This window comes from Nyctereutes procyonoides, unplaced genomic scaffold (genome assembly GCF_905146905.1).
Source record: "Nyctereutes procyonoides isolate TBG_1078 unplaced genomic scaffold, NYPRO_anot_genome, whole genome shotgun sequence".
Taxonomy (NCBI): domain Eukaryota; kingdom Metazoa; phylum Chordata; class Mammalia; order Carnivora; family Canidae; genus Nyctereutes; species Nyctereutes procyonoides.
Window position 1 is genome coordinate 21028772 of NW_026575147.1, and position 19943 is coordinate 21048714.

The window sequence follows — 19943 nt, forward strand, 5'->3', positions numbered from 1 at the left end:
TCTTCAATTAAATTTAATCCTAGGTTCTTATCTCTAGCCCCCCTGAGGGCCATCAATGGACTGACTTAAATTTATTATTATTATTACTATTATTATTATGAATCTAACACCTAAATACAAAATATAAAGCTTGGTCAGTATTAAATTCTAAACTACTGCTGACCCTTAAACAATGTGGGAGGTAGGGGCACTGACTCCTGCACAGTCAAAAATTCATGTATAATTTTTAACTGTCCCAAAATGTAACTACTAATAGTCTACTGTTGACCAGAATCCTTATTGATAATATAAGCAATTAACCCATATTTTATAAGTTCTATGTATTATATACTGTATTCTTATGATAAAATAAGCCAGAGAAGAGAATGTTAAGAAAATCCTAAGGAAGAGGGACGCCTAGGTGGTTCAGTGATTGAGTGTCTGCCTTCGGCTAAGGGGGTGATCCTGGGTTCCTGGGATCAAGTCCCACATCGGGCTTCCTGCAGGGAGCCTGATTCTCCTTCTGTGTCTCTGCATCTCATGAATAAAATCTTAAAAAAAAAAAAAAGAAACTCATAAGAGAAAATAAACTTACAATTAAACTTACTATGTTTAATGGAAAAAAGTCCAAGTATAAAGTTGACTCATGCAGTTTAAACCTGTGTTGTTCAAGGATCAACTGTACTTACATCGCCCAAAGCTTTATTCTGGTCTTTAATCATCAATTAATAGAAGAGAATTAAAGCTGTGTATTGTAGAGAGGAATATCAAACAAGAGTCAAAAGACTTCAGTTTTGATCCTGACTATAGTCTCTCTATCCATGTGATTTCATGGAAAACTTGTTTTTACTAAGTTTTCTAACTGTGGGTAACAAGTGAACAGCAATAGAATGACTTACGTGGATAGTTTGTTGGATGGGACAAGGACTAAGCATAGGGCCTAGCAGGGAGCAGGTGCTCAAGGCACACATACTTGGCTAATCTAAATTGTAATCCTAATACTGTGCTTTGTTTTTAAATGTACTTTTTTTTTTTAATTGAGAAGGGAGGTTGTACTGTATTCTTCAATTTTATTTGAATAAAAAATATTTTAAAAAACCATGAACATGGAAAGATTAAAAACTTAAATTTTGGTGTGCCTGAGTGGCTCAGTGGTTGAGCATCTGCCTTCGGCTCAGGTAGTGATCTGAGAGTCCCAGGATCGAGTCCCGCATCAGGCTCCTTGCCTGATGGAGCCTGCTTCTCCTTCTGCCTGTGTCTCTGCCTCTCTCTCTGTGTTTCTCATGAATAAATAAAATCTTAAAAACAAAAAACAAAAACTTAAATTTTAATATATTCTTTATCATGTTGAAAAGCCATTTCTAGGATCTAATTTTACAGTATAAATAGTATAAAACATTGACTATATGTAAAGATGACAATTTTCCCCAAGTTAATCTCTAAGTTAATTTAACTGCTATCAAAATCACATTTTTTTAGTAGATTTTGACAAATTTATCCTAACTTTCATTTGATTCATTCCAATGATACAGAAAGGTGGTTGGTGAGACATAGGATTATATAAAAGAAGGTATGATGACAGTTTGGGTGAGGAATTAAAAGTCTCAAATACAATTAGGAATAAAAAGAAACTATCTCAACATAATAAAAGCCATATAAGAAAAGCCCTCAGCTAACATATTCAATGGAGAAAGATGGAAAGCTTTTCCACCAAGATCAGGAACAAAACAATGATGACTACTTTTGCCACTTCTATTCAACAACTGCATTTTTTATGTTAACAATGAGCAACTGGAAAAGAAAATTACAAATATGATTACATTTAAGATAACATAAACATATAAAATATTTAGGAATAAACATGACCAAGGAGGCAAAAAATTTCTACTAAAATAAATTAAAGAAGGTACAAATAGAAGCACCTGGGTGGCTCAGTGGTTGAGCATCTGCCTTTGGCTCAAGCCGTGATCCGGGGTCCTCGAATTGAGTCCTGCATTCGGCTCCCCGCAGGGTGCTTGCTTCTCCCTCTGCCTATGCCTCTGCCTCTCTCTCTGTCTCTCATGAATAAATAAATGAAATATTTAAAAAATAAATAAATAAAAAAGATACAAATAAATGGAAAAATGTCCCGTGTTCATGGACTATAAGAAAATACTGTTAAGATGTCAATACTATGCAGAACAATTCATGGATTCAATGCAATCCTGGAAAATCTCAATGGGATAAGTTTTTGCAGAAATAGAAAAATCCGCCCTAAAATTGATAGGAGTTTCAAGGAATCTTGAATAACCAACACTAGTCTTAGGAAAAAATAAATAGGGCAGCCCTGGTGGTGCAGCGGTTTGGCGCTGCCTGCAGCCTGGGGTGTGATCCTGGGGACCCGGGATCGAGTCCCACATCGGGCTCCCTGCATGGAGCCTGCTTCTCCCTCTGCCTGTGTCTCTGCCTCTCTCTCTCTGTGTCTATGAATAAATAAATAAAAATCTTAAAAAAAAAAGGAAAAAATAAATAAAAAGCTGGAAATCTCAAACTTCCTGATTTCAAAACATATTACACAAAGCTACAATAATCAAAACAGTGGTGTACTGGCATAAAGACAGACACAGAAACCAGTGAAGTAGAACAGAGAGCCCAGAAATAAACCCTCTCATATTGGTCAAATGATTTTCACTATAAATATTAAGACCACTCAATGGGGAAAGGACAGTCCTTTCAACAAATGGTGCTGGGGAAACTGAATATCTATATGCAAAAGAATAAAGTTGGACCTTTACCTTACAACATATTCAACAACTGAAAATGCATTAAAAACCAGAAAACTGAGAAGAAAACATCAGTGAAAAACTTTATGCATTGGGTCTGGCAATGAATTCTTGGATAGGGCACCAAAGGCACAAGCAAAAGAAGAAAATACAGACCAAAGGGATTACTTAAACTTAAAAACTTCTGTGCATCAAAGCACACAATCAACAGAGTGAAAAAAGCAACCTTCATATGAAATGAGAGAAAATATTTGCAAATCATGTACCTGGTAAGGGGTTAATACCCAGAATATATAAAGAAATTCTATAACTCAAGAGCAAAAAAATGAAAAAATCCAATTAAGAAATGAGCAAAGGACTTGAATGGATATTTCTCTAAAGATAATATACAAATACCCACCAAGCATATGAAAAGATGCTCAATAACACTAATCACTTAACAAAATGCAAATCAGGGGCACCTGGGTGGCTCAGTTGGCTGTCTGCCTTTGGCTCAGGTAGTGATCCCAGGGTCCTGGACTGAACCCCACACTGGGGGCTGGGAAGTCTGCTTTTCCCTCTCCTTTTGCTCCCCCTCCAATGCTCTCTCTCTCTTGCTCTACTCGCTCTCAAATAATAAAAATATAATAATAAAATATTTAAAAAACTGCAAATCAAAGCACAATGATATCTATCACCTTATACCATTAGGATGGATACTATGCAACAAAAATGAAAATAAAAAATCCAAAATAACGTGTGTTAGCAAAAAGATGTGCTGTTGATAGGAATGTAAAATGCTATAGCTGCTATGGAAAACAATATAGTGGTTCCTCAAAAAATTAAAAATAAAACTACCATGTAATCCAGCAATTCCACTCTTTGGTACTTATCCAAAAGAACTGAAAGCAAGATTTCATTGAGATATTTGCATATTCAGGTTCATAAAACCATTATTTGTAATAGCTAAGCAGTAGAAATACCCTAAATAACCACTGATGGATTTATGGACAAACAAAATGTAGCATATACATACAATGGATTATTCAGCCTTAAAGAAAAAAAATTCTGGAGCATCTGGGTGGCTCAGTCAGTTAAGTCTCCAACTCCTGATTTCAGCTCAGGTCATGATCTCAGGGTTGTGAGATCAAGCCCTGCATTGGGCTCTGTGCTCAGTGGGCTGTCTGCTTGAGATCCTCTTCCTCTCCCTCTGCCCTACTTGCTCTCTTGCTCTCTTAAATCAATCTTTAAGAAAAAAAGAAGATAAAAAGTTCTGTCACTGGGATCCCTGGGTGGCGCAGCGGTTTGGCGCCTGCCTTTGGCCCAGGGCGCGATCCTGGAGACCCGGGATCGAATCCCACATCGGGCTCCCTGCATGGAGCCTGCTTCTCCCTCTGCCTGTGTCTCTGCCTCTCTCTCTCTCTCTCTCTCTCTGTGACTATCATAAATAAATAAAAATTAAAAAAAAAAAAAAAGTTCTGTCACATGCTACAACATGGATGAACGTTGAGGACATCCTGTGAAGTGAGCTAGTCACAAAAAAAGAAATATCATATGAGTCTCTTATATGAGGTAACTGGAATAATCAAATTCATAGAAACAAAAAGTAGAATGGTGGTTGCCAGGGTTAGTGGGGACAGGAAAATAGGGAGTTACTGTTTAATGGGTATAGAGTTTCAGTTCTGCAAGATAAAAAAGTTCTGAAGATTAGTTTCACAATAATATGAATATATTTCGCACTACTCAAAAAAAATTTTAAAAATATAAGGCACAAAGCCCATTAAATCTAATATACCACTGTGGACTCATAACCTTATTAAGTGTTAAAAACTTCCCAATTATGACAGAGAAATAGGCCAGCAGCAAGGTCATCCTGCTCACCATGAGACCACATCCAATATTTTCCTACTAGTCTTTTGCACTATTCTTCTCCACTAAAAAGAAATCAGGGATCTAATGTCTTGGCACAGATATGCCTCGTTGTTGCTAAAATAAAAGTAATGATAATAGCAACATTAACGATAATAATAATAAACAGCCAACACTCACTGAGTATTTGTTATGTGGCCAGAGAGCATCCCAGGTGCTTTACATGCATTCATTCATTTACAGCTCATAACAACCCTATATGGTAGATATATTATCATCTTTTTAAAGACAAGGAAATTCAAGCACAGAGAGGTTGAGTAACTTGTCCAAGGTCATACAGCTAGTAAGTGGCAAAACAGGCATTTGAACCTTCTCCAAAGTCTGTCCTCTTAACCATATATTATACTGTCTCTCTGGAGACAAAAATACTTAAAAATACATCTGGATAAGATTGAAAGGACAGGGCAGCCCTGGTGGCGCAGCGGTTTAGCGCCGCCTGCACCCCGGGGCATGATCCTGGAGACCCTGGATCCAGTCCCATGTCAGGCTCTCTGTATGGAGACTGCTTCTCCCTCTGCCTGTGTCTCTGCCTCTCTCTCTGCATTTCTATGAATAAATAAACAAACAAAAAAAAAAAACTGAAAGGACAGGTGCCAGTCTAAAGAGATTCCTAACAGGCCAAATGCAATTTAAGCATAGAAAAGAGGGTGATAATGATAGTTAACTACTTTATGGAAAGCCAGGAGTCCCTAATGATTCTTAAAAAAGAGAAAAATTAACACAAGAATCATAAAACTATAGCTATGATTCAAAAATAAGGATGGCTATGATATAGGGTAAGTTTAATTTTTTTAAGCAGTTCACATATAGAGCACACTGCAAACAAGTGTTTCTTCTATAAAGTATGTATCTGTCTCACAGTATTTATCTCTGTGAAAGGACATGCTAGACACAGAGTAAGGAATGTGTAGGTCAGGTTGGGGAGGCTGCTTTGAAAGAATTATGTTTATATCCTCATGGCATAAACAGTCCAGTAGTTTTCTGAGCCATAAGGTGAGATCTCTAAAGGATACCTACATTCAGCAAGGAATCTTCCACATGTTAGTTGAAGGTGCTTTGAGAGCCTGCATGAACTGAGGGTAGGCAAAGACTTGCACAGCCCTCAGCATCGCCACAAAGTGTGTGAGGTGTGAGTGACCTGACAGGTGAAAATAACATCTGTGCACATTTGGGGGATTTATACCCACAGACAAATGCCATTTAGGGGTTTGTAAGTCCGGCACAATCTCCTTAAGAACCCTCACTAAACCTCTTCCCTGCCCCAGAGGCAGAGAACTGGCAAGAGGCCAAACAATTCCAGAAAATGCAGGAATTGTACCCTTAACAGAGAGGACTGGTTATAGAAGAAAACCAGCTATGTACTCAGCTTGCGCAGCTGAGTATTTTTTTTAATTTTTTTTATTATTATTTTTTATTTATGATAATCACACAGAGAGAAAGAGAGAGGCAGAGACACAGGCCGAGGGAGAAGCAGGCTCCATGCACCGGGAGCCCGACGTGGGATTCGATCCTGGGTCTCCAGGATCGTGCCCTGGGCCAAAGGCAGGCGCCAAACCGCTGCGCCACCCAGGGATCCCCAGCTGAGTATTTCTGAAAGAAAACTATAGACTAATTAGTCCTTGTCTCTTAGGAGATGGAATCTCTGCCAATTACATGAGATACATTTAATTGTAGGTACGTGGTAAACCAAAGCAGAAAATATACAACTAGGACACAATGGACTTGGATACTAAAAAAGGGGAAGTGCTAGGTTAGAAGAAAGGTCTGGAAAGTCCCTCTCACATGGTAAGGAAATCCTGACTCCAATAGGGGCTTGGCTTTATGAACTAGGTAAGGCATGTGTTCCAATAACCTTCAAAGGAAAAATCCTATCCATTAACAATCTCTAGATCACTGCCAAGAACCTACAAATTTGGCTGACCTGTGACAGTTCTTTTAGGGTCTGACACAAGTACTGGACACCTAATGAGGCTGTAAAAAACAAATATACTAGCCTCAGGAAATATAAACACTGGCATCCTGGAGAAATTAATCAAGCCCAGAATGAAAAATTTTTAGCAAGTGTAGGTAAAATAAGAAGATATTTTAAAAAGGTTTATTTATTTTAGAGAGAGAGTGATCAAATGCAGAAGTGAGGGTGGAGAGAGAGAATCTTCAAGTAGACTGCCCACTGAGCACAGAGCCTGACGCAGGGCCTGATCTCATGACCCATGAGATCATGGCCTAAGCCAAAGTCACAGGTCAGTCATTTAACCAACAGAGCCACCCAGGCACCCTGAAATAATTAGTTTTATGATCACTGAGATAATTTTGTGTTTTTGGTATGTGTTTATGTATTGTCTGTGGCTGCTTTTGTGCTGCAATGGCAGTGTTGAGTAGTTATATTGGGGATGTTATGGCCTGCAAAATGTAAAATATTTACAGAAAAATGTTTGCTGGCCCCTGAAATAAACTAGTAACATTTGCTAAGGGGAAGTGTCCTTTTCTGTAGAATGCCTGGCTAAGAATTATAAATAAGCTCACAATCCATGAGGCATGATGAACCATATAACTCACTGGGGCATAAGATGGAGATGTTTTGTAATTTAAATGCCCCTCACTGTGCAAAGTAATAACCCACAAAACCTCACTTGGAGACCTCATCTATTGAACTGTTCTTAAACTTTGTTTTGCCCTATGCTCTTTCTGTTGCTGTGCCAGTGTCCACAGTTTTGTTAACTGTAGGGGTGTAGTTGTTAAACTGAAAAATTAAGACCTTGTGGAATTTTATTTTTTTTATTTTATTTATTTATGATAGTCACACAGAGAGAGAGGCAGAGACACAGGCAGAGGGAGAAGCAGGCTCCATGCACCGGGAGCCTGACGTGGGATTCGATCCCGGGTCTCCAGGATCGCGCCCTGGGCCAAAGGCAGGCGCCAAACCTCTGCGCCACCCAGGGATCCCGTGGAATTTTATTTTTGATGGATATCAAATTCATCATGCTGCCTGCCCTTTTATTCTATATGAAGTTATCCAAAACTTCTATGTTTTGTTATATAGTTGGATAGTGGTGCTCGACTCGGATCCCCTTCAATCTTTTTTCTGCCTCTTTTGGGGTTATTTTTGCCTAGAGCCTACCTTGCTCAAACACATAGAGCCTGAAGGGCCTGGATTTTTGGTTCCCAGGACATAGCCCTCACTGCATGATTGATGTGTTAGAGAGTTCCCTTGCTTAAGGTAAGAACAATTCAGAGGCACACATTTCATTCCAGAGCTCCTTGAATGATCAGGATGAGTTGCCCTTTGCAGCACTTAAAGAACCCAGTCTTGTTGGCCCCTTCTCTTTTGTCCTGTTTTGCTCCTCCCACTCCTGTGCTAGTTTACTTTGGGAGCACTTCCTTTATCATTTGCATACAGATCTTTGTCTCAGGGTCTGCTACTGGGCAGCCCACTCCGTGACAGAATACCCAGGAATTTACCTTCTAAAATTGATGTTGAGATTGGCGGTCATGGCAATTCCCCCAGTTAAAACAGCACACATACCAAGAGTAGAATCAATCATGGTTGCAATGGCACCTCCGTGAAGGAATCTAGTTACAACAACAGGGAAAGAAAAAATGTTTTCAGAAGGTCTAAAAACAGTGCCTCTAGAGAGAAACTATCCAAGCACATCTCCATATAATTTACTTATGAAAGGTCCACTTGGGGATCCCTGGGTGGCGCAGCGGTTTGGCGCCTGCCTTTGGCCCAGGGCGTGATCCTGGAGACCCGGGATCGAATCCCACATCGGGCTCCCGGTGCATGGAGCCTGCTTCTCCCTCTGCCTATGTCTCTGCCTCTCTCTCTCTCTCTCTATCATAAAGAAATAAAAATTTAAAAAAAATTAAAAAAAAAAATGAAAGGTCCACTTGGTCCATGTTCAACGAACTCAAGTAATATTCACGTTCCCAGCTTTATTCTATTTGTAGCATAATGGTCTAGTATTGGTAATATACCAGAACTTAATGGTAATTAGATCACAAGCAAGGAGAAAGCTAAAATATAATTTAAGAAATCTGTATCGTAGGGATCCCTGGGTGGCTCAGCAGTTTAGCGCCTGCCTTTGGCCCAGAGAGTGGTCCTGGAGTCCCAGGATGGAGTCCCACATCGGGCTCCCAGCATAGAGCCTGCTTCTGTCTCTGCCTCTCTGTGTCTCTCTCATGAATAAATAAATAAAATCCTTAAAAAAAAAAAAAAGAAATCTATATCGTATTTTTACTTAGCTGTATATATCACTGTTTAAAAATGGGAGGAAATGCAGATAGAAAGAAAAATAAATTAAAAATTGGAAGGTCTTGGGACGCCTGGGTGGCTCCACAGTTGAGCCGTGATCCCGGGGTCCTGGGATTGAGTCCTGCTTTGGGCTCCCTACAGGGAGCCTGCTTCTCCCTCTGCCTATGTCTCTGCCTCTCTCTGTGTCTCTCATAAATAAATTAAAAAAAAAAAAATCTTAAAAAAAAAAAACTGGAAGGCCTTTCATCCCATCATCTAGTGACAAATCACTGTGAACATGTTACTGATACTCTCTCAAATTATACCCTTTTGCCCTATCCCACAGCTTTAATATTTTAAACATCTTTCCATGTCAGTAAATATATATCTGCATTGCCACTTCAATGCCTTTATTGTACTCTGTGGGTATGTATGGATACTCTAAGCTATCATTCTTACCCAGGTACTCCTTGCAGGTGAGGACCTCCTTGAAATATGCAAACTGTCCTGTCTTCAACATGATTATGGAACATCACATATTCAAATCCCACACCTTCCCCAAGGCTTCTGGGAAAGAGCTGGGCCTGTGACATTTGTTCTTTTAAAAGTTTTGCGTCTGGAAGGGAAATGAAGTGGATAGGCACATGAGAAAACAGGTATGAGAAAGAGCCATGACAGAGTTAAGCATCTGTACCTTGTGAGAACCACAGGTTTATGGACGACCAATTGAAATGTCAACCAGGTACAAAATTAGAGGGATTAGGAGCATCCCACAGAAATAGACTATAGGCTCTTTGCCCTTATAGACTTAACAGTCTAACTGGGGACATAGCAAACATAAATGAAATAAAAAAACAAGGGCAGCCCAGGTGGCTGAGTGGTTTAGCGCCACCTTCAGCTCAGGGCATGATCCTGGAGTCCCGGGATCGAGTCCCACATCAGGCTCCCTGTATGGAGCCTGTTTCTCCCTCTGCCTGTGTCTGCCTCTCTCTCTCTCATGAATAAATAAAATCTTAAAAAAAAATAAATATAAAAAACAAGTACTTACACATGGCAAACAGAAAATATAGTATATAAACGCTGATGGTATATTAAATGAAATAACGTATAGACAGAAAGTCTTCTCAGAATAAGTACGGTTTAAATGGGATTTAAAGAAAATGAGCAGTGTAACAGTAGGGAGGTTTTCCTTGCAGAAATGAGTTTAGCCTCAGCAGAAGACAGTCATCATACTGCATCAAAATCAGGTCCAGTTCAGTCCAATATTCTGTGTGACTAGGACTCTAAGGCCCCAAATTCAGGGTTAGAACCAATAAGGTTCATGAAATCAAATTAGGGAGTTGTAATCTAACATTAAGAAGCAGAATACTTTATATATATCCTGGGCAAAAACTAGTATACTTGTTTAGATGTGGTTTTTTGCTTATACAACTGTGCACTAGTCATGTCTACTGAGCTGTGAATCAAAAGGCAGGTCACTTCAAAGCAAAGATGGAAAGCTACTGTTCTAAAGGGAGGGCATATTTATACTTATACATCTATGTGAGGATTTAATTGCCCAAATTCCTCTTCCTTTCCTGGCTCATTATGATTTGCCGTGCATTAACACGAAATTTCCTTTCTTGTTACTGAATTTATATTTACAAAGTTTGGAAAAATATGAAATAAGAAGATTTGGGAGAGGTGGGGAAAATGGCTTTTAGTTAGGCCATGAACGTCCTGAAGGGCAGGAACCCTTTTAGACTTTTTTAAAAAAAAGATTATTTATTTATTTATTCATGAGAGAGACAGAGAAAGGCAGAGACACAGGCAGAGACAGAAGCAGGCTCCATGCAGGGAGCCCGACACGGGACTCAATCTGCGTTCTCCAGGATCACGCCCTGGGCCGAAGGTGGCGCTAAACCGCTGAGCCACCCAGGCTGCCCCCCTTTTAGAGTTTGTATGCTCAACAAATGGCATTCACTGTGTTTGCACACACGATACGCACTCTAATGGCTGCTGAGAAAATTAAGGGAGCAGTAGCATAGGAATTGGGAAATTTAAGTTCTTGGCCTAGAACTTGTTCTGTCCTCCACACTTTATCCATACAGCGAGGGGATAAAACTCAATGACCTCTGAGATCCTTCCAATTTTAACATTCTGGAACTTTAGGATAAGATAAAAAAAAAAATTAGAAGGATTTGTTGCTTACTTAGAAGGAGTAGATAAGCAAGTAAAAATTTCTGATCCAGATTACACAAAACCTCAAGGTTATCTTATAAAAATGAGAAAAATAAAGATGTAAAATCAGTTTGTGAGAAATGCAGGCTCAGGCTCACCTCCAACCTACTGAAGCTCAGCCTGCACTTTAGCAAGACTCAGTGGCCTCATATTCATGTGCAAATCCGAGAGGCACGGGCCTCTTACAACATCTGTGGCAGAGGGGAGCTATGGTTAGACCTGAGCTCTGAGTCACTGCCAGCTGGATGAAAGGACAGATTGAAGGGGATGAGAAAGATGAGCTAGAAGACCACTGAGACACTACAGCATCACAGCCACTAGCTCATCCCCTGGGTGAGGTGACTGTCTCCAGGATGTGAAAGAGATGACATGTGGCTAGATTAGTCCAGGGCTGGGGCTTCCCTGGTTGAGTAGGCCAGAGAGGTTCAGATAAATGCAGTCAAAGAATCGCTTCCATGGGCCCTAAACAAGCAAGCTAGAAGGAAGACAACTGTGATCAGGGTTTAAATGTGTGAATGGGGATCCCTGGGTGGCGCAGCGGTCTGGCGCCTGCCTTTGGCCCAGGGCGCGATCCTGGAGACCCGGGATCGAATCCCACGTCAGGCTCCCGGTGCATGGAGCCTGCTTCTCCCTCTGCCTGTGTCTCTGCCTCTCTCTCTCTCTCTCTCTCTCTCTCTCTCTCTCTCTCTGTGTGTGACTATCATAAATAAATAAAAAAAAAAATTAAATGTGTGAATGTGGGGTTATTCATTTGTTGCAGTCAAGGCTCAGGATGCCCCTGGCAGTGTGAAACCAGGGCTGGGTGAAGGAGAGTTTACAAGTGACACAGGAAGCCAAGTGAACTGTGGAGCGGTGGAGAATGGTGGGGAGGCAAGATGATGACCCAGCTGCTGAGACACTTAGCATGTGAGGGAGAGGTTGGCAGAGAACGGCAACACAGAGGAGAGGAGGAGGTTCAGATGGGATTAACCTCAAAGGCACGGGGGTTTCTACGAGGAACAGGAAGTAACGAGGAACAGGAAGTAATGGGCTGAAAGCAAGTGTGGGTAGCAAGGAGAACAATTCGGAGAGGGCAAGAGAAAACTGAACCATGAGCCATATAGGAAAGGAACTCTGGAAAACACTGATATTAAGGAACAGGGAGGGGAGAGAGAAAACTGGTCAGAGATCTGTGAAAGCGGAGAGAGAGATTTCAAGGAGAATGAGATCAACAAGGCTGAAAACTGCCCTCCAGATTTGGTACTTAGGTCACTAGGAGCTTAAGTGAAGAAATTTCCATAGAGCTGTTAGGGGAGATTGCAGACCACACTGTTAAAAACATTCAGTTGTGTGATGAAGTGTCAGAATAGAACTAGTAATACAAGTCACTAATGTTTCCCCTTCATTTGTAAAACAGAGTAATTCTTATTTTTCTCTTTTGGAGGTTCTATAAAGAAACTTGCAAACTCATTTTTCTTAGTGAAAAGTAGTTTTATTTTTATTTCATTCGTTCCTTCAAATGCTGAAGTGTCTACCATGAGGAAACGAAGACAAGGAAAGTAAAGTGATTTGCCCAAGTTCATACAGCTTTAAACTGTGCAACCAAATCGGAACCCACACACTAACGTAGGAAGTTGTCAGCTTTTGGATAGTGTCCAAAGCCATGTGACTGAATGGGATTACCAATAGGGTATAGAGAAGAAAGGAATCCTGAGGGCTGAGATGTGGGGCATCCTATCATTAAGACTTTGAGGACAATGAGGAACCGGCAAAAGACAGACAGGAAAGGACCAGTGAAGTAGGAGTGTGCTGTCTTGCACAAAGAGATGGAAAAATATTCCATGCTCATGGATTGGCAGAATTAATATTGTGAAAATGTCAATGTTACCCAGGGCAATTTACACGTTTAATGCAATCCCTATCAAAATACCATGGACTTTCTTCAGAGACTTAGAACAAATTATTTTAAGATTTGTGTGGAATCAGAAAAGACCCCGAATAGCCAGGGGAATTTTTAAAAAGAAAACCATATCTGGGGGCATCACAATGCCAGATTTCAGGTTGTACTACAAAGCTGTGGTCATCAAGACAGTGAGGTACTGGCACAAAAACAGACACATAGATCAATGGAACAGAATAGAGAACCCAGAAGTGGACCCTCAACTTTATGGTCAACTAATATTCGATAAAGGAGGAAAGACTATCCACTGGAAGAAAGACAGTCTCTTCAATAAATGATGCTGGGAAAATTGGACATCCACATGCAGAAGAATGAAACTAGACCACTCTCTTGCACCATACACAAAGATAAACTCAAAATGGATGAAAGATCTAAATGTGACACAAGATTCCATCAAAATCCTAGAGGAGAACACAGGCAACACCCTTTTTGAACTTGGCCACAGTAACTTCTTGCAAGATACATCCACGAAAGCAAAAGAAACAAAAGCAAAAATGAACTATTGGGACTTCATCAAGATAAGAAGCTTTTGCACAGCAAAGGATACAGTCAACAAAACTCAAAGACAACCTACAGAATGGGAGAAGATATTTGCAAATAACGTATCAGATAAAGGGCTAGTTTCCAAAATCTATAAAGAACTTATTAATCGAATCATGAAATGGGCAAAAGACATGAAGAGAAATCTCACAGAGGAAGACATAGACATGGCCAACATGCACATGGGAAAATGCTCCGCATCACTTGCCATCAGGGAAATACAGATCAAAACCACAATGAGATACCACCTCACACCAGTGAGAATGGGGAAAATTAACAAGGCAGGAAACAACAAATGTTGGAGAGGATGCGGAGAAAAGGGAACCCTCTTACGCTGTTGGTGGGAATGTGAACTGGTGCAGCCACTCTGGAAAACTGTGTGGAGGTTCCTCAAAGAGTTAAAAATAGACCTGCCCTACGACCCAGCAATTGCACTGTTAGGGATTTACCCCAAAGATTCAGATGCAATGAAACGCCGGGACACCTGCACCCCGATGTTTCTAGCAGCAATGTCCACAATAGCCAAACTGTGGAAGGAGCCTCGGTGCCCATCGAAAGATGAATGGATAAAGAAGATGTGGTTTATGTATACAATGGAATATTACTCAGCCATTAGAAACGACAAATACCCACCATTTGCTTCAACGTGGATGGAACTGAAGGGTATTATGCTAAGTGAAGTAAGTCAATCGGAGAAGGACAAACAGTGTATGTTCTCATTCATTTGGGGAATATGAATAATAGTGAAAGGGAATATAAGGGAAGGGAGAAGAAATGTGTGGGAAATATCAGAAAGGGAGACAGAGCATAAAGACTTCTAACTCTGGGAAATGAACTAGGGGTGGTGGAGGGGGAGGAGGGCGGGGGGTGGGGGTGAATGGGTGACGGGCACTGAGGGGGACACTTGACGGGATGAGCACTGGGTGTTATTCTGTATGTTGGTAGACTGAACACCAATAAAAATTAATTTATTAAAAAAAAAAAGGAGTGTGCTGTCTTGGAAGCCAAGTTCAGGGGAAAGGAGGCACTGCTGTGCCAAAAACTGAGGTCACTAGTTAGCATCATGAAGGTCACTATGCCCTTGACAAGAATAGTTTCAACGAAGTGATAAGATTCTGACTGCAGTGGGTTCAAGAGTGACCAGGAAGCGAGAAAGATAGAGTTGTAGCATGTCTGCACACTGATGACAAAGTCCCAGTAGGGAGAGATGCCTTTAAATAGGACAAAGGTGAGGGAACACAGCACACAGAGACATGGCTTGGCTCTCCTAAGAGGATGGGTAGTTCTCTGGTAAGAGGAAAGAGCAGAACATCAGGCACAGATGTAGCAAGTAGATAAATGAGGCAGTGGGAACCTGGACGTTCTCTTCTGATTGCTTTTATTTTCTCGTAGGGCAACAGGAAGCAAGATCCACTGAAAGCAAGGCTTGAGAATAAGGTAGGAAGCAGCCATCTAGGACAGCAGGAGCATAAATAGGCAGGGGAAAATAAAAAATGCTGGTCAGACAACATTAAGGGCTTACTGTCGGTCATTTTGTAAAAAAAAAAAAAACCTTTACAATCCCCAAACAATAACCTACGGACAAGTTTGGATGACTAAAAGACAATGAGTGGGATGTCTGGGTGGCTCAGCGGTTGAGCATCTGCCTTCAGCTCTAGGTGTAGTCCCAGGATCTGGGATCGAGTCCCTCATCAGGCTCCTTGCAGGGAGCTTGCTTCTCCCTCTGCCTATGTCTCTGCCTCTGTGTGTGTCTCTTGTGAAGAAATAAATAAAATCTTAAAAAAAAAAAAAAAAGGATAATGAGCAAATGAAGAAATATCCGTATAAGCTCCATGAGGTCAGGGATCCTACTTGTGCCTTCAGACCTATTTTAGGACTACAGTACTTAGGGCAGCAGATGCTCAACAGATGGTTACTGAAGGAGTAAATACTGGATTTGCAAAGAGGAAGCCAAAAAGGCCTTTACAGGCTCATTCTAAAAATGAAGAATACATTAGGTATTTATACAAACTTGTGCAGTTAGGTTCAACAAGTCAGCCACGTAGGTGCAGAAGAGAGATCAGTAGTTCACACGAAAGACATGGAGTGTTAACCGACTTTTAGTACAAAGTAGGACCTGGCTACCTACCTAGTGCTAATGTCTTGTTCTACACTGAAAGGATATCACTGGTTTCAAACTTAGTTCTGGGAAGCATACATTAAAAACGATCCTGAGAAACTGAACATGTCCTGGAAAAGGCAACCAGGCTTGTAAAGGAAACTGAAATATCCTCCGGGAGAAATACCTGAAAAAACAGAGAAGAGCAGCCTGGCAACAAGAACTGTCAGGGAGAGGAGATACATGTATGTACGTCCTACACATGAAAGGATGTGAACAGCTGCTTGTTTGTGTCCCTAGTACTAGAATTCAACAAATGGGTGAAAGGACAAGAAGTGACTATAGCTCAACAGTCTCAGGAAGAAATCACTAATAATTAGAGCTGTCCAAAATGGAAAAAGCCCCATTGCCCCAAGCACCACCGTATGACTGAAGGTGCTCAAGTTACGTCCAGCCGAATGGTTGTACAGGTTAACGTAGAAAGCAAAAGAAGATAGAGAAAAAATTAGACTATATTAGTGGGTCCCAATCCACCTTCCACTCCAAAATGAGGGAGTCCACTGTTCTCTCCAACAGCAGTGGCTTAATAGGTTGTGAGCTGGAGGGTGGACATCCCAGTTTTCTTCATTGCGATACCCTAGTACCTAGTAGCATAGTGTCTGACATACAGTAGGTGCTCAATAAATACTTGTGTAAGGAAGAAAGCTAGTAATCTCAAGAGACAAAAGAAGGAAACAGTAATGATGACTAAGAACCCCTCCCTAAGTGATTCTGCCCCCTGCGCCCCAGACTAAACAATCTTCCAGGCCCCAACTCTGGGATTCTATATATCTATGTTATCCTGGCTTGATTTAGCTAATATATTTATATTAATAACTATCCCTATTCATAACTCCTTAAACTAGTGGTTCCTGACATTTTTAGGTCATGGATTCCTTTGGGGATCTTATGAAAGACACAGGTTGGTCCCTAAAAAAGAGACATTCCTTAGGAAAGGGAGATCATTGCTTTCTGAGTGTTTATGTCAAAGAATGGCAGACTTCTTACTTTCTTATAAGTGCAGGTGTTCCAAGTTTTTGTTTTAAATGTAAAAGTCTGATTTAAGAACCTAATTGGGCATTAGAGCATCTCCTAAAATGGCAGAAAAGGTGGGCATTATTACCTCACCTATTTATTTCCTATTTAAAGTGAAATAAAACCAAAGAATGAGTTCAGTAAGACTGGATTTTGCAATGTGAAGATAAAACCAGTTTCAAAAACTTTCAACTTCTAAGTCACAGTTATTGGTGTCACCACAGAAATTGGTGGTTCCCTAATCCCAGGACTAACTGCATCCACATAGTCTGAAAGTTTGTTAAAAATGGATTCTCAGGCTCTACACCTAAGGGCCTGAGTGATTCAGAGCAGGAGAAACACTGACAAAGGAGCTTAACTCTTCAGTTAGTGCAAAAGCAGTACGCCTCTGCAGGCTTGGAAGCAGAAGCTTTCCACGTTTTTCAGATATGCCCCCTTCAAATCACAAGAGCGGGCCTAACTGTGGTCTCTACTCCCACCAGACCTGAGCAGGGAGGTGAAGAAAGCAGTGGGCAGGAGCAATCACTCCTTTTCCCTCGTTATCTTCAATGTGTCGCTGAGGCATACATGTTAATAAATTTGCGTATTTTTCTTATCAGCCTTTTTAAACATTGTCTCCACCAACAACTTGGAATTGTTTTTCCTCCCCTGTCGTTCCTGGTGACCCAGAAAGGACCTGTTGAGATATACACTTGTTCCAGAGCTACAGATGGGATCCTGGGAAAACTGGCAGAAACCAGCCAAGGAAAAGAATTTTTACCAAGTCTGCCCTCCAGGATCTCCATCGGTAATAGGTGGACAAGACAGGAAAGCAAACATTTTATGTCATTCCACCCTTTCCAAATTCAGCTTAGCAGGAGAAAAACACATGTAAGAATTAACTCTGGGGATGCCTAGATGGCTCAGTGGTTAAGCATCTGCCTTCAGCCCAGGGCCTGATCCCAGGGTCCAGAGATTGAGTCTCACATCGGGCTCCCCCGCAGGGAGCCTGCTTCTCACTCTGCCTGTGTCTCTGCCTTTCTCTCTATGTCTCCCATGAGTAAAGAAAATCTTTAAAAAAAAAAAAAAAATTAACTCTCTGAACTGCAGCTCCTGGATTTGCTTTCAGGTACCTGCTGGCTACTAACCCTTTCCCTCACTTCTATTTGTCTTGTGTTCTGAGAACTTGGGCTGTGTTTCTGCCTGCTGGAGCACACAGGCTGGTGGCCCCAAAATATGGCCAGACAGAAATGTCTGAAATGCAGTTCAGCATCCCATTTGTGGCTAGTATCCTGCAAACTTTTGCCAGCTCTCAGGAGGTTGTTGCATAGTTCTTTCTTTTTTTGGTTACTTTTGGAAGTGGTTCTGATCTTGGAGGGCTGCATTGCCTCTCTTTGGGGACAGCTTTCGTGTCTGTCCTTAAGCCATAAAAGGCTTACTGGTTTTGGTTTTAGGCATGCCTTTGATTTAAAAGAAACAGGAAAAAAGATTTCAAAAAGGAATAAAGTCAGGAAAATTTACTGTTTGTTTCAGCCGAAACCTGAGAAGGTATTTGAAAGGAATTTTTAAAAAAGCTCTATGGCCACACTGGAGGCTGATATTCAGAGCCTGATAGATTTTGTTTTAAGAGACAGAGAGAGATTGAGCATAGGATAGGGGCAGGAGAGACAATCTTAAGCAGGTGCCATGCTCAGTGGGGAGCCCGAGGCAGGGCTCCATCTCATGAGCCTGAGATCATGACCTGAAGTTAGACACTGAACTCAATCACCCAGAGGCCCCAGGAAATTCAAAGATTTAATTATATTATTTATTTATTTATTTATTTATTTATTTATTTATTTATGAGAGAGAGAGAGAGAGAGAGAGAGAGAGAGAGAGAGAGAGAGAGAGGGGCAGGCTCCAATGCCGGGAGCCTGACATGGGACTCGATCCCGGGACTCTAGGATCGTGCCCTGAGCCAAAGGCAGGTGCTAAACCGCTGAGCTACCCAGGGATCCCCCCCAGGAATTTTTTAAAAGGCCTCTCTGTTCTATGTGATCCTGGCTCCTCCATGGGAACTTCTCTTTAACTGAAAAGAAACCCCCTTCTTGAGCCCCTGCTGACGATATGGTCCACCAGCTCAGTCTACCTCCTCTGTGTCTACATGAGTTAGCTAAGTATAATATGGAACTTAATCACCTTCCACCTTCCATTTAGTTCCCTGGATCCTTTGATACATCTCCTCCTTCAAACTCCTACCTTGTCCAAATTTTCTCCACTCCTGCCACATTTTCCCTTCCTACTTCAGCCTCCCAGCTCCCTAAAGCTACTTGATCTTCAGGCCCCTTCCTCTACTAGGGGCTCTCCAGGGACCCAGAGACCCCAAAGCAACTCTCAGAGGCTGCAAAGAAACAAGGAGCTACATGGAAATGGAGCAAATGAAAACCTCTTAGAAGTCTTCTACACAAATATTGGTAAAAAGCTTTAGCTGAGTAGGTTAACCGTAACTTACTCCATCTGCCTGAAACACAATTTGGATTCAACTGTTCTTATAAACTGAGTGTAGATTTCTGTTTGCATTTGTCTGTATGTTTACGTATGTCTACATATGAATCTTCTGGATTTGGGGAATTTTTTTTTTTTTTACCTGTAGGTGGCATTACTGTAAAAAGAGCTCTACGTAATTAACTTTAAAAAAAAAAAAGTGCTTGGGGGGCACCTGGGTAGCTCAATTGGTTGAATGTCTGCCTTCGGCTCTGGTCGTGATCCTGGGGTCCTGGGATCAAGCCCTACATCGGGCTCCCTGCACAGCCCAGAGCCTGCTTCTCCCTCTCCCTCTGCCTCCTGCTCCCCCTGCTTATGCCTTCTCTCTGTCAAATAAATAATATCTTTTAAATGAATGAATGAAGGAATGAATGATTTTTAAAAGTGCTTGGGATACCTGGGTGGTTCAGTGGTTGAGCATCTGCCTTTGGCTCAGGGCATGATCCCCTGGTCCTAGGATCAAGTCCTGCACTGGGTCCGCTACATGGAGCCTGCTTCTCCCTCTGCCTATGTTTCTGCCTCTCTTGTCTCTCACGAATAAAAAAGTAAAATCTTTAAAAAATAAAAATGCTTACATAAATTAAGTAATCCTTAAACTCAGAAATAAAGAAACCGACCTAAATGTTTTTCAAGTTCATATGACTTGAGTAATCTTTGGTAAATAGATACATTGTTTACTAAAACAACAAG

At 41.2% G+C, this 19943-nt stretch overlaps 1 protein-coding gene across 1 annotated transcript in view; it reads right to left on the reverse strand.

Moving 5' to 3' along the window:
- THEM4 (thioesterase superfamily member 4) overlaps nt 1-19943 on the reverse strand; it is a 43120-nt gene that overhangs the window by 5568 nt on the left and 17609 nt on the right. The window contains exons 3-4 of the mRNA XM_055312571.1: nt 9340-9496; nt 8109-8219 (exon numbers count right to left, since the gene is read on the reverse strand). Coding sequence (XP_055168546.1) covers nt 8109-8219; nt 9340-9496 — 268 coding nt within the window. The remainder of the gene's footprint in view (nt 1-8108; nt 8220-9339; nt 9497-19943) is intronic.